Source organism: Staurois parvus, unplaced genomic scaffold, assembly GCF_062004578.1.
Source record: "Staurois parvus isolate SC_StPar_1 unplaced genomic scaffold, SC_StPar_1.0 ptg000929l, whole genome shotgun sequence".
NCBI classification, from domain to species: Eukaryota; Metazoa; Chordata; class Amphibia; order Anura; family Ranidae; genus Staurois; species Staurois parvus.
The window spans coordinates 151,453-167,137 of record NW_028318725.1 but is presented as its reverse complement, the minus strand read 5'-3'; the positions used below and the strand labels follow the sequence as shown (position 1 = coordinate 167,137).

Below are 15,685 nucleotides of genomic sequence, written 5' to 3'. Positions count from 1 at the left end.
CTAAGCTGTATTAACTTGCTTCAAGCTGCTGTTGCATTCCTGCTGACTTGTATGGATGAAAAAGCAATTCTGACACAAAAAAAAAGCTTGTCAACACAGGCCCTAAGTCAGGTTTAAAGTCTGAATTGTAAGTGAATGTGAAACCTTACTACACATAGTGCAACAGTAGCCAACTTATCATGAGAGGTCATGTATGTTGCATTGTATATTATACTGCATATAATTATGTTTTTGTTAGTAAGGGATAAATCAAACGCTGTCAAGTAGAATGTTATTCAGAAACTTAGGTCCTTACAGGTCACTTCATGTTGGGCCCCTTTGCAGGTGTAGCTATATAAAACAATAAAAATTAGTGCCTTTGCTGTTTAAATTCCAGCAATGCACAGACTCACCGTGCTTTGCACATACTCAGTTGCACCCTATTCTCAGCACTGCCTAAAACCAGAGCCACTAGAGGCTTATCAGCTGACAGCTTTAAGATTTACTGTTGCTAAAGGTGGTAAGAAAGCAACAGGAATGACATAGACTGTGTGGAAGGAACACAGATTTGGGAGGGAGAAAAGAAAGCAGGAGAGGTGACAGGACAAACTCTGCTGACACAGAGATACAAAAGAGTTAAACTTACAGAGATGGTGTCTTATCTTATCTCTCTGATATTCTCTCTTCTCCACCTTGGCAGCAGCAGTGAGCACTGTAAAGCTTCTATAAACTGTCCTCTCTAACTGAGTCAAAACATACAATCAAGCCTGGGGATGTACATATTTTAATTGCACAAAGTGACATATAGTTTTTAAGACCAAGGAGAGTTCTCAGTAATGAAGTGGCTGTGCTTCAACAAAATGGCATCCTCCAGCCACAAAAAACAAGAGCAATGCTGGGGGCAAATTACAGCACGCACATATTTTGGTAACATAATTATTAATGTGGAATGTATGTTCCTTTGTCGAAGAACATTAATTGTTATTAAACGGTATGGGTAAAATTCCACTTTCATGCAGAGGATAGGATAGAATTACAAATATTCCATTTCTCCTGGAAGTTTTATCATTTCATGATGTTACCTTTAAAATAGGCAGTCTGTCAGTGTAAGAGATGCAGATTAATCCTTGTGGGATTTCAGTGATGTCCTGGCAGATGCTGTGTTGGCACAGCACAGCACTCAGATATCTTCTTCATAGCTCGTCCAGTAAACTGAACTTTTCCTCTTTTCTTTCGAATTGTAGTATATTCATAGGATTTTAGTTTGCTATAGTAATCTGAAAACTTGTTATAAAGAATGGAAATGGGCATTCCATTTAGAATGATCCCAAAAGCAATGCAAAGGAAAGCAAACAGACGACCAAGATGAGTTTCTGGGTAAGTGTCTCCATATCCCACTGTAGAGATGCTGACCTGAAATCAAATAACAACAATGTTCATGTGTTCACTTACTTTATAGAAACTGTCTCCTTTTTTGAGTACATATAGGGTAAGCAGGAAGGACAGCTTGCCTGAAAAGATTACCGCTAGCACTGAGAAGCTCTGAGGGCTTGATTAGCTGATAATAATTGATCAGCACCACAGTAAATGGTTAGCATACAGACCGTATATAAAATGTGGCCATTGAACAAAATTTTCTATATAGAAAATGTTGATGTGTGATTATAATCCCTATGCATCATACCACTGGGCTATGTTCATGCTATGGGGGCTTCCATTTTCCTCTATGAAAACATACTTGTAGGTCAAGTGATTTACATTTAAAATTTGCCCTAGTACATATATAACACATCATTCATGTGAACACCTCTATACACCTCTTCAGTAACAGATCCTAGGGAGAAAGACCCCCAGCACAAAATGTCACCTAACCTCTCATAAAAAGTCCTGTATTCACTAAAGCCTAGTACATACGATCAGAAAATCGTATAAAATAAATGCTTTCAAAGCGACCGTGCAATAATCTGATCATTAAGACACAGCTTTCGTCCTAAATTATTTGAAGGGACAAGTATGAAGATTTTTCCCATACTGTACGATACCAGATCATATGATTTTTGTGTAACTGGAAAAATCCAATACAGATACATTACATCACTTCTGAATTTTTATTTTTTCGTAAAAGAATTTTTGGAACTTTAGTAACCTCTTCATTTTCGATATGAGACTAGAATGCAAAAAAAAAATGGACACATTCATTTTAGTTGAATGTGTTGTGGCCTAAGCAAATAACTGCACTGATACTTCAGACATGTCAAGAAAGTGTATAAGTTATTTTTCCTCATAGGACTAGCAAATATATGATAAGTCCTTGAACAGACCATTTGGAATCATGCACAGTGATATAATCCTCCGAAAAGTTAAATTTCCCAGTGAAAAGAGGATAATGGACAAAGGGTAGTAACCCATAGCAATCAAGATGTTGCAATCAGACATTACCTGATTCCATTTAGCTAATGTTTGATTTGCTGATATTGGCAACCATCCTTTGCACATCCCGAATGTAATTTACAGTATTTATTAAGCAGGCTTGAAAGTGCACTAATTATTTTTTTTATTTATTTTTTATTTAAAATTTGATCTGCAGATTGTATTGGAACATTATTTGTCTGGTGAAGTATTTTGCCAAACAAATGCTGCAGAATGGTTCCAAATTACCGATGTGCAATCTAATTTTCTATCATTCCCAGATGTAAACACCACACACCCTGCACTATTTTCTTTCTCCTTGGAGACACCACCAGCAATAGAGGTCAAAACAAAGTCAATATCCCTCCTCCTGTCTAGCTTGTAACCTCTGCTGCCCCCTGTGCAGTCTCACACTTACCAGAACTGTCTGACCACCACTCAGAAGATCAAAACTCACTTGATATTTAAACTCCAATAAGTCTGATTTCTTATATATATACAGTGCTTAGCATAAATGAGTACACCCCAACAAATTTGTCAGAAAACCTTTACTTTCCTTTCAGAATCAACATTTTCTATGGGAAACTATACCCCAATAAATGCAGGCCATTGATTGCAAACAAGATTTGTTAATTTGCACACACAAAGAAGTATTTTTCCTAACAAATTCATTCAAAACCATGTTGCAAAAATGAATACACCCCAATGAAAGTCTTAGGTGCAAAGCTAAATTTTAGACAACAAAACTCTAATTAACAAGAATTCAACTAAAGGTGAGTCTAATTATTCATTAAACAGGTATCCAGCAGAGAGCTGATTGTAAAAGGGCGTTACTTAACAAAGAAAACCCCTTCCCATTTCATGTTGTCAGCAATGGCTCCACAGGGAAGAGAAATGTCACAAGGCCTGAGAAAGAAAATCATTTGTTACACAAGAAAGATGAAGGCTACAAGAAGATCAGCAAAGAATTACTTATCAGTCAGAATACTGCAGCAAAAGTGATACAAAAATTTAACAGAGATGAAACTGCAACCACCTCACAGAGATGTCCAGGCCGTCCACGTAAGTTAACACCTTGATAGGAACGTCTACTGATGAGACGGGTAAAGAAAATCCCCATGCAAGTTCACTGCAGTTAGCTAAAGAAGTAGAAAACCAAACTGGGTTGGTTGTTTCCGGTGACACAATACAGTGTACACTGCAGAGGAATGGCATGCATGAGTGTTGTCCACGAAGGAAGTCTCTCCTAAAGCCCATGCACAAAAAAGTCCTCCTAGAATTTGCCAAGTCCCATGCTGAAAAAGAAGAAGACTACTGGGACTCTGTACTCTGGAGGGATGAGACCAAGATAAATGTTTTTGGAACTGATGACTTCAAAACTGTATAGCGTCGTAAAGATGAGGAGTACAAAGGAAAAGGCATGGTGCCTACAGTGAAACCTGGTGGTGGCAGTGTCCTTCTGTGGAGCTGCATGAGTGCTGCTGGTGTCAGGAAGCTGCATTTCATTGATGGTATCATGAATTCACAGATGTACTGCTCTATATTGAAAGAGAAGATGCTACCATCACTCCATGCCCTTGGTCGTCATGCACTTTTCCATCATGACAATGATCCAAAACACACATCTAAGACCACTATTGCATTTCTGGAGAAGAGCAGGGTAAAAGTGATTCAGTGGCCAAGTATGTCTCCTGATCTAAACCCAATCAAACACCTATGGGGAATTCTGAAGAGACAAGTTGAGCAATACTCTCCATCCAGCATCCAGACTCTAAAAGAGGTTGTTATTAAAGAATGGAAAAAGAAAGATGTTGCAGTATGTCACCAACATGTTCATTCCATGCCTAGAAGACTTGGTGCTGTCCTTACAAATCATGGAGGTCATACAACATACTAGATATAGTAGATTTTGTTGTGGGGTGTATTCATTTTTGCTTCAACTAATTTAAGTAAAACTGAAGATTTTGTAAACTAAGTTACATTATTAACCTTACTTTCATGTAATGAGCTAAACAAATGTTTTATAAAACTCAGTTTTGTCCAAAGTTCAAAAATTGTTCTTGTGTTCATTGAGATTGATTAAAATCTCACTTATCAAAAGGGTAGTACTGATTTATGTTTTGCGTTGTGTGTGTGTGTGTGTGGGTATATATATATATATATATATACATATACTTCTAATTATGCAATATGCTTCTTTCCTTAATTTCATCAGCAAAATCAGAAACCTATTTAATTACATCTGGGAATCCATTCAAGTAGCAGGTCATAACATTTTTAAGGGCTTTCAAACAAAATTTGTTGACTCAATGATTGCACCATCAAATGTTTTGACAAACAGTTTTCATCATTTCATACGAATGTTCCAAAAAATCTAACCTTGTACTGCTAGCTTAAAGTGATTGTAAAATTTTCAGTAACAAACATGCTATAATTACCTGCTCTGTGCAATGGTTTTTCAGAGCGCAGCCCCATTTCTCCTCTTCTTGGTTCCCCCACTGGCGCTCTTGGCTCACCCCCCTCTGCCATGTGCCCCCATAACAAGCTGCTTGCTATGGGAACACTTAACAGGTTCGCTCCTGAGCTGGCTCTGTGTGTCCATTGGAACACAAAAACACATCTTGGCCCGGCCCCACTCCCTCCTCACTGGCTGTGATTGACAGCAACAGAATCCAATGGCTTCTACTGCTGTTTCTGAGCCAATATGGAGGGAGAGAGCAGAGTAGGTCGCTGCTCTCGTGCACATCGCTGGATCGAGATCAAGCTCAACTAAGCATAAGATGGGGGGAGGGAATATCCTATAAGCCACACATGAAAACAAATCGCTATGGTAGAGCATGTGGCAGCCTCAGCCCAGGCTCCAGTCAGGCCATACCGATGATTGCGGAGGTGTGTTGGGGGTTACAAAGGATTTCTGGAAGTATGGAGGCATACTGGGGGATAAAGAGGATTCTAGAAGGTGCAGAGGTGTGCTGGGGGGTAGGGAGGATGCTGGGAGGTGCAGAGGTGTGTAGGAGGTGCAAAGGAGTACAGATGTGTGTTGGGGGGTACAGAGGTGTGCTAGGGTTACAGGGGTTATTTGGAAGGTACAGAGATGTACAGAGGGTATAGAGGTGTGCTGAGGGGTATGGAGGCATTCCAGGGGGTATAGCATTAGGTAGTTCTTATAGAATTTTAGATGCCCCACCCCTAATTAATATATGTTCTTCGCCTACAATGCCTGGCTGAAAAAAAAGGAGTCCCTGAAAATTTTTTGGAAAGGTTGGCAACTATGCAGGAAAGGGTCCTGCTGAAGAACATGTGAAAGGGTCCTGTGTTGGGACTGCAATAAAAAGCCCCGCAACAGGAGTAAATCGCCCTGAATCAGTGGGAAGGGTCCTGGGACCAGTGGCAAAGGCATCGAGACAGGGTCAAGGGGGCCCTTCATGGTTTCTTGCATTGGGGCCCTGAAGGTTCTAGTTACGACTCTGGTCTGTACTGTCTGTATGGTACACTGTCTATTATTGCAGGATGGTACTTTATATAAAGATTCAGTAACTGAAAGAGTGAAGAATGAGATAAATGTGTATAATTTAAGAGCATTATGGGAAAATCAGCAACGAACCCTTGATAAAGTCATGGAGATGAAAAGGGTCAGATTGCTATGCTGGTAATGCTGTTTTATATGCTTTTTTCATTTTATCCACTACCATGGATCCTGTTTTCAATTTTGTTCCTTGTTGCTGTATGATATTCCTTGGTAGAATCACAATATACTGTATTGCTTGTAGTTGGCCTTTTTAAGATCCTGTAGGGGCACCAGGATGTGATCCACAGGTGTAAACATCAAGAAAGTTATGGTCAGGTGAATGTTGATCACATAATTATGGTGAGTGAGAGTAATAAGCTGGGTGGGACAAGGCTATTAAAGCTACTGAATTTATTATTTAAAATGCAATGTCTTTCCATGTCGGTGAGTGAAAGGGTTGTAGTTTTATTTCTTCTTTTACATAGAAATACCTGATGATGCTACCATTTCCAGTCCTTCTTCTTTGCTTTTTGAAATCTGACCCCGCCAAGCACAGAATCAGGTCTCTGGTGGCTGATCGGAGATACAGAACCGCGTGCCTGTAGTGCTTTAGTCAGCCTTGCTGCCATGCCCTCTTGCCCAGCCCTGCTCTGTCTGACACTTATCTGATGCTGATGTCTTTAACTGTCCTCCCTCAATGGAAACACACCCTGTCCCCCATCCTGATGTTATGTGGGAGGAAGCTGCATATCCTCCTAACAAGTCTCTGCCTCTACTGACCTCACCAGCTTGGAAGATAGACTGGTTAGCAGACATTTAACTGCTTTAAAAAAGTTAATTTCAAATGTATTTGGTGTTTATATTTTATTATGAATAAAGTGACTATTGGGTACTAAGAAAATTTAGACTGAACTGATTCATTAGCATTCACACACACTTTAAAGTGATTGTACTGTAAACCCTCACCTTGTAAAACAACTCATTCAGTTTAAAATTGAAATTAGGGCTCGTTCACACTTGACTATTTTACAAACTCTTGCCAAACGCCCCTATAGCGTTTGGCAAGCGTTGGTCCGGCATTTGCGAAGCTCCGCAAACGCCGCATGCGCGATTCAGCGGCGGTTGCTAGGCATTTGCCGAGTGCTAAAAACACCCCACAAACGCCTATAATGAAGTTGAATGGTGTTATCGCTCCGCAAACGCCCCGCAACCAGCGCCAGCCGGGCGTTTGTGGAGCAGCACCATAGACTAGAATAGGAGGCTTCAACGCCTCCTGACTCGACCAGAGACGTCTGTTTTGCCGCTCCCGTTAGAACAGCACTATGTACTACAATGTGCAGAATTGTCCAAGGCGTTTGGGAAGCGGTAAAAGCCTTTCTGCCACCTGCACACAACGCTAGTGTGAACGTAGCCTTAAAGGCAAAACATTTGTGTATACAGTGCATCCAGAAAGTATTCACAGCGCTTAACTTTTGCCACATTTTGTTATGCTACAGCCTTATTCCACAATGGATTCAATTAATTTTTTTCATCAACATTCTACAAACAATACCCCATAATGACAACGTGAAAGAAGTTTGTTTTGAAATCTTTGCAATTTATTAAAAATAAAAAACGAAAAAAAACATATGTCCGTAAGTATTCACAGCCTTTGCTCAATACTTTGTTGAAGCACCTTTAACACCAATTACAAGCTTGGCACACTTATTTTTGGGCAATTTCTCCCATTCTTCTTTGCAGTACCTCTCAAGCTCCATCAGGTTGGATGGGGAGCGTTGGTGCACAGCCACTTTCAGATCTCTCCAGAGATGTTTAATCGGGTTCAAGTCTGGGCTCTGGCTGGGTCACTCCAGGACATTCATAGAGTTGGCCCATAGCCACTCCTTTGTTATGTGGGCTGTGTGCTTAGGGTCGATGTCCTGTTGAAAGATGAACCGTCACCCCAGGCTAAGGTCCAGAGCGCTCTGGAACTGGTTTTCATCAAGGATGTCTCTGTACATTGCTGCAGTCATCTTTCCTTCTATCCTGACTATTCTCCCAGTTCCTGCTGCTGAAAAACTTCCCCACAGCATGATTCTGCCACCACCATGCTTCACTGTAGGGATGGTATTGGCCAGGGGGTGAGCGGTGCCTGGTTTCCTCCAGATATGATGCTTGGCATTCAAGCCAGTGAGTTGAGGAGTGGCTTATGTCTGGCCACTCTACCATACAGGCCTAATTGGTGGAGTGCTGCAGAGATGGTTATTCCTCTGGAAGGTTCTCCTCTCTCTACAGAGAAATGCTGGAGCTCTTTCAGAGTGACCATCGGGTGCTTGGTTACCTCCCTGGCTAAGGCCCTGCCCCATCAATCACTCAGGCTGGGCGGCCAACTCTAGGAAGGTTCCTGGTGGTTCCAAATTTCTTCCATTTACAGATGATGGAGGCCACTGTGTTCCTTGGGACCTTCAATGCTGCAGAACATTTTCTGTACCCTTCCCTAGATCTGTGCCTTAATACTATCCTGTCTTGGAGGTCTACGGACAATTCCTTGGACTTCATGGCTTGGTTTGTGCTCTGACATGCACTGTTAACTGTGGGACCTTATATAGACAGGTTTATGCCTTTCCTAATCATGTCCAATCAACTGAATTTCCCACAGGTGGACTCCAATCAAGTTGTGGAAACATCTCAAGGATGATCAGTGGGAATAGGGTGCACTAAAGCTCAAATTTGAGTGTCATGGCAAAGGCTATGAATACTTATGTACATGTGTTTTTTTTTCGTTTTTTATTTTTAATAAATTGCAAAGATTTCAAAACGAACTTCTTTCACGTCATTTTGGGGTATTGTTTGTATAATGTTGAGGATAAAAGTGAATTTAATCCATTTTGGAATAAGGCTGTAACATAACAAAATGTAGCATAAGTTAAGCGCTGTGAATACTTTCTGGATGCACTGTAGATATAAAAAACATTAAATACACCTTTTTTCCCTCTGTTCTCAGCTTCATAAAAGCTAGGGAAAGAGAGACAGCAGCACACTGATCTTCCCAGTGAACTGCTGTGCCGGGGGGGTTGGCATGTCAGCGGATGTCTGATTATTGGAGGTGAGCACAAAGAGTTCCCAGCACAGCTAGATAACTGACCACGCATGCATAGTGTGGTCGCTTTTTATTAGAAAAGCAGGGAGACTGGCAGGAACACCAGGCATTTCACACAAAGGAAGTAATACAAAGAGAACAGGATACTATTTTTCAAACAAGTACATGGTACAGTAGGCGCATACAGTATCAGGAATATAAAATGCTGAGTTTACATATACGTTATGTTTATACAGTATAATATACTGTATATATATAATGAAATGCAAATATATAGAATCAATCTGTAGAAGGATTCTTCTTTTAGAAGGCAGTGTGCAGTAAGCCCTAGTAACCAATCAGACTTGAGATTACAACAAAAGTGGCTTCTGATTGGTTATGAATTACTATATATGCGCTCATATTACCTATGCTTTTTTTAGTGATATAAATTGTACAGTGAATGGTACTTAAAGCTAAAGGTGTGTGGGCTCATGTAAAACCCAGTTCATTCATAAAATGTTAATTAGGTTGTCTAAATTATTGATTGGATTTGTTGGACCCTATTTTAGAAGACCTAAGCAGATTTTAGGACATTGCTTAGGACAGGATTGCTTTGTATACAGTGATTGTCTTTTGTGTTCTATGGCAGTGGTGCTACGTAACTGTTTACTGATTTCTCCTTTTGCATGTCCTGTTTTGTAAAGGTGAATAGAAAATGTATATATATATATATATATATATATATATATATATATATATATTTAAAAAGTTTTAAATGATTATTTATGTGTTTGTTTGTTTTCTTGCCGTGTCATTCTGTAAGCTTGCCTGTCTAGTTTGACTCAACTGCCCTGACACCTCTGTCATAATGTTAGTAATATGACACTTTTAGGCACATACGGTATATGGGATACTACAAATATGATTTGTCACCACTCACTCCTGCTCAAACTGCTTAGATCTGATTTACAGTACAGTGTATTCTCTCCCATTGCCAAACTGATTTGAAATTTAAACTAGTTTTCTGTAACAGCAAAAGGCAAGTGATATTTCTCCTTTGTGGAAATATCTTCACATACAAATACTTGTTGTTTACATGCAGTTCATTCCTCAGATGGTAAAATGTATATCATGCAGTTTATATATTTTGTTAGTATTATTCAATTGTTTTCTTAAATAAAATTTGACCCTAGTAGTGATGATCAAACCAGGAGAGCTGCCAATTAACAAATGTTTGATTTGCCTGAATATTAAGGCATTAATCTGTCTGATCTGCAGAAAATCATGAAACCAGACAATCATGATTAATTTGTATTCACTAGATCAGTCAAGTCTGAAATATATATATATATATATATATATATATATATATATATTCATTCATTCATTCAGACAATTCAGAAAATGTACAGTTTGTTGTGGACACTAAAAACAACACTTACGGCTGCCCACCACCAGGCATGAGGAATACTTGTGAAGTTTGTGCCAGAGACATCATGTTCAACCGTGTAGACCATAGCTGAAAAAGAAAAGATTCCCATGGCAATGAAAAGTAAAAGACAGCCCACTTGCTGGTAGCACTGTCGAAGAGTGAACCCAAAAGCTCTTAGTCCTGTAGAATGGCGTGCCAGCTTAAGGATTCGGAATATACGCATCAGTCTCATTATTCTAAGTACTTGTCCAACTTTACCGACACGTCCTACAGCCTCTATTTCATGTTCATGGCTGGACTTTTTACCACTTTCATCCTCATCGGAAAACTTTTCTAGAAGCAATTGTAAATAGAGTGGCAAAATTGCAATGAGGTCCACAGCGTTAAGAACACTGCGCAAAAAATGCTGTATGTCTGGAGTTGAGATGAGACGTAGTATGTACTCTAAAGTAAAGAATGCAATACAGACGGTCTCCACATGCTCCAAATAAGGTTTACCATTAGCAAGACCAGCAGAATTTTTGTATTGCATATCTTCAACTGTGTTAAGTGTCATAGCCACAACCGATATGAGAACAAAGAAGCTGGATGCTACTGCCATGGCCTTTGCTGTGAATGAAGAGAAGGGTTTTTCCATTAAGTTCCAGATACGACGTCTCAGCTGTCCATAAAGCATTCCTCTAAAGAGTTCCTCATTCTCCTCGGTCTCCATTTCAGCTCTGAGTTCTCTTTGGACCTTTAACTGCTCATTGAGCTCATCCTGCCTCTCCTCAAATGATATCCGACAGCAACGAGGAGTATGTTTCACTCTTACTCCCCAATAGTTGATTTCTTCCAGAAAACTGCGAGGACACAGCTCATCCCTTACCCACAGCACCCCAGTACGGTAGAAGTTGTAGATATGATGAAAGATAGCTGGGTCACGGTCAAAGAAATAGACATCCTCCACTGGGCTGTAATCATCACATAGATCTAGTTTACGTTGCCGATCAGTATATGTTGCCAATCGCCCTATCCGAGTCTTGGGATAACTAGCTGCTACCATGTAAGATATAAAGTAAGCTGTTCCACCCACATTGATATGTATCAAGCTACTGCAAATGTTTCCTAAAACAGAGGGAGAAAATAAACGTATGTCTTGGTCATCATCATAGGATCCATATTCATGGCTAGAAATGAACTGCTTTTTCCATCCATCCAGTCGTTTTTCTTCTCGTTCTGCCCATTTCTGTTCCTCTACATCATCATCTTCATCCTCAATGTAGTATATATAATTGCTTTCTGAGTTCCAATGATAGTTGGTAGAATCTCTAGCCAGTCGAAATCTGTCTTCATCACCACGGGGTCTTCCACATCCTTCTCTAAAAAATGACAAAGGAGGAGCCCTGGCCCTCTGCTTGTACTGCAGCATGTCTGGTTAGGGTTCAACCATCCCAGTCATGAAAAGGACATCAGTCATACCTGTTTGCCAGGAGTAATGGCTATCTCTCCAGGGATGTATATAGTTTCTATCTTCCCTTGTATTTTAGTTGCATGAAAGGAAACAATAGCAAAGCATTTTATGCTGTATGTGTCTCTGGCAGTTTTACGTCCTGCTGACAAAGAAGATTTAAATACTTAAGAAGGGATTTTCATGTTATTATCCCGTTCAGCCTTCAACTTACAACATTCACTGGAGCTCTAAACAAATGTATCACACCGATAGACCTATATCCAGTTCATAAAACTTTAGCACTAAAATGACATTAATATGCTTTCTATATTTTAATTCTATATTTATAATGTGTAGAGGAAGATGGAGATATTTCTCAGTAAAGATGGCACATGCATGGATGTGGTGACTGAATGTTCTCCTTGAAATTAAAGCAATGTACTGTATATGGTATATTACATATCCCCATATGAAACAACATACTTGCCATAATGGTTTCCAGGGACCAGTTTAATTTTTAGCAATAATTCCCCCTCCTCCTTATGCTACAAGACATATGTGCTAAAGTCCAACAGTGGAACAAATGGGGGAGGATTCCAGTACTACTCTGGGGGTGATTTGGCATTCAGCATTCAATAGAAGGAACTGTAGCATTAGGCACATAAGAACATTCCATGAATGCACATTGTCACTCTAGTTCCAGAGCTAAGTGGTGGGAGAACATGTTCATGGGAAAGTAATTAAAGCAGTATTAAGCTCAAAACCAAAAATGCAATATTTGGAAACTTACCAATCAGATGTGGTGGCTGCATTAATCTTCTTTTTCTTTTCTTTTTATTTAGGCTTACCCTCCTGTTTTCACTTGGTCATGTAGCCAGTAACACACCTCCTGTATTAGAGTGCCGCCACTCTGGATGAATGTCCACAGGGGCAACTTTGGACAACAGCTTTGTAATATGGGGGAAAGGGAGTGTTAGATGTACTAGCAGATTTGCAGCAGATTACATATTATACATTAAAGCAAAACTCCAGCTCACACTGTATAAGCAGCTACAGCAACAGTCTTTTTTTCCTTTTGGGATCAAGGGTTTAAATAAATAAATAAATAAAAACTAACCATTGTAAGCACCCCTGTCTGTGGTAAATGGTTTGTCTAAATCCTGTAACTGCTACATCTGCAAGAGAGCTTGTTCTGTTGAAAAACAACAGACTTACTAGCTGGATCACCAGGTGAAAATAAACAAAATAAAGCCTAAAAAAAGAAAACTGATACAGCCATCACATCTAAGAATTGGTAAGCTGCAATATAATAAATATTTGCTTTTGGGTTTAATACCACATTAAGAACTATGGGAAGAACTGCTAGAACCCGAAACATCAAAATTATCAAAGGACTACCCCATTACCTGTACAATAAAGTATATGGAAACCCTAAATAAATTACTTTTAGCGTTTACAAAAATGAACTCTGACCACTAAAGCATTTGTAGATGGTTTAAAATATTGTTCCATGGCTTTTATTATAGATGTTTAACAATGGGGCATTGTTAATGTGAGTGCAGATTAATATTTAACCACACAATGGCAGTGTTTAGCATTACTATTCATCACAGCCTTAATACAGGTGTCCAGGACTGCTGGGAGTTGTATGCTGTAAGCAGAACTTTCTTCACAGTTAAGCTGCAACTAAACTACACAGTCCATGAGTAATCACCTAGCAGTGGGAGCATATAAAAGCAAAAGCCCAGAAACATGGAGGGAGTGAGGAGAGAGACTTGGTTGGTGACAGGAGCATGTGGAATAAGCTGTGTCAACCATATGGGCCTGGACCACACTGGGGTAGGCCAGGAAGCCACATCAAACACAGTAAAGCTGAGCATTCAGTGGAAAGGCAGCCTTGGGAGACTGTTTGGAGCAGGATCAAAGGAGTAACTTTCCATCACAGTCACATCTTTAAAAGAAAAAGGGTGCCCCCATGCTGGACTCTCATTGCTTCGCTCAACATTATATAAGGATTGACTGAGAGGGTTCCTGACCCACCTACCCTTACTCTTTGTTGAAAACATTTATTGCCAATCCAGTTTTTGTTCAAGGACATCCTTCAGCATAGGCCTTTGCAGGGGGCACATGTGCCAGAGCACTTTGATTGCAGCAGTCTGCCATCCTAAACTGCTTCCACGGACACTGCCTGCAGTTTACTTGAAAGAGTTAACCCCTCTACTCCCTGCTAGGCAGAACACTGTAGTCACATTAACCTAAGTACAAGCCATCTAAGGAAGGATTTTGTTCAACTTCACTATTTAAAGATATATACTTCTGTCAATTCCTCCTCCCCCCTCCTTAAGATGGCTCTTGTTTCCAACTCCTTATCTTAAAGTGAACATTTCTCATCAATTCCTCATATTAAGGAGAACGCCACAAATCACTTTGTGGCTAAATATGTGATTATTAAATTTCTTCATATTTTAAAGGGACTGTACCCTTCACTGTGCACCAACTTAAGGGTCCCATCCAGCCGGCAGAAGAACCAATCTTATAGTTTATTTGTGTGTAGAAGATTTGACAGACTTCCTAGTGCTTAAACCTAGACCCTTCTGACTGAGGGCCTTCAAGTGAGCTAGCCTTAGTTTCTTGTTACTCTTTCTCATCTTACTTGGGGAGTATCTCCCAGGTTGAGTGCTACTGTGTGTGCATATTTTCCTTGTATGGCAGCCAGGAGACTCACTGGCCAAGATATTTTGGTGCTGTCAGCAAGGTTGTGGCTCTGTTATGAGCCCAGTAATGAACAGAGGACCCAAATATACTAGCAGCTCCTGTGGAGGTAGCTCTACAGATGTGTATGAAGAATCTGCTCCCAGAGTTGAGAAAATCCTATAGTTTTGAACCTAAGGGGTTAAAGGTCATCTGTCGCTCATGTAAGGCCCCATCCAGGCCAGATGCTAGTTGATTGAAAATTGTTCATACCAGAGATACTAGGGCACTGCAGACTCTCCTGGACACTGCAGAAATTTCATTAGAGGCTGCACTGCAGAGTTCAAGCGTCCTCGTTGCCATTGTTGTTTCTCAGCACTGCAAATGTACCGTTAACAGGCCATCATCTTTATTATTCACACAAAATTCCTGCTCCAACTCCTCCTATTATCTCTTAAAGCTTTGCAAACAGAAATGCCATCATTTTCTTAACCACTAGCCTACAGGGCACTTATACCCCCTTCCTGCCCAGGACAATTTCCAGCTTTCAGCGCTGTCACATTTTGAATGACAATTGCGCGGTCATGCAACACTGTACCCATATGAAATTTCTATCATTTTTTGTGACAGATAGAGCTTTATTTTGGTGGTATTTAATCACCTCTGGGATTTTTATTTTTTCTTAAACAAACCAAAAACCACTGAAAATTTTTCTAAGTTTTAGTTATAACATTTTGTAAATAAGTGATTTTTCTCCTTAACTGATGTGTGCTAATGAGGCTGCAGTGATGGGCACTGATAGGCTGCACTGATGGACACTGATAGGTGGCACTGATGGGCACTGATGAAGAGGCACTGGTAGGTTGCACTGATGGGCATTGACAGGCATCACTGATGGGCACTGAAAGGTAGCACTGATGTATGGCACTGATAGGCGGCACTGATAGGTGGCACTAATAGGCGGCATTGATGGGCACTGATAGGCGGCACTGACTGGCACGGTTAGGTGGCACTGACTGGCACTGTTAGGCGGCACTGATAGGCAGCACTGACAGGAACTGATAGGTGGCACTGATGCACACTGATAGGTGGCACTGACTGGCATTGATAGGTGGCACTGACTGGCACTGATAGGTGGCACTGATTGGCAGCACTGATAGGTGGCACTGATTG

General features: G+C 40.4%; 1 protein-coding gene across 1 annotated transcript; it reads right to left on the bottom strand.

Moving 5' to 3' along the window:
- Positions 1 to 745: 745 nt before the first annotated feature.
- KCNV2 (potassium voltage-gated channel modifier subfamily V member 2) lies at positions 746 to 11,800 on the bottom strand. Its single transcript, XM_089656688.1, has 2 exons — positions 10,400 to 11,800; positions 746 to 1,392 (listed from the first exon to the last, which is right to left on the bottom strand). Exons 1-2 carry the CDS (start codon positions 11,798 to 11,800, stop codon positions 1,117 to 1,119), a joined length of 1,677 nt encoding a protein of 558 aa, XP_089512814.1. The 3' UTR covers positions 746 to 1,116.
- Between the last annotated feature and the right edge of the window lie 3,885 nt (positions 11,801 to 15,685).

Bases quoted from the DNA above. Each gene is read 5' to 3' on its own strand.
- KCNV2 (XM_089656688.1), bottom strand. From the start codon at position 11,800: ATGCTGCAGTACAAGCAGAGGGCCAGGGCTCCTCCTTTGTCATTTTTT. The intron at 1,393-10,399 runs GTAAGTGTTGTT...ATTTGATTTCAG, and splicing joins ATGCCTGGTGGTGGGCAGCC to GTCAGCATCTCTACAGTGGG.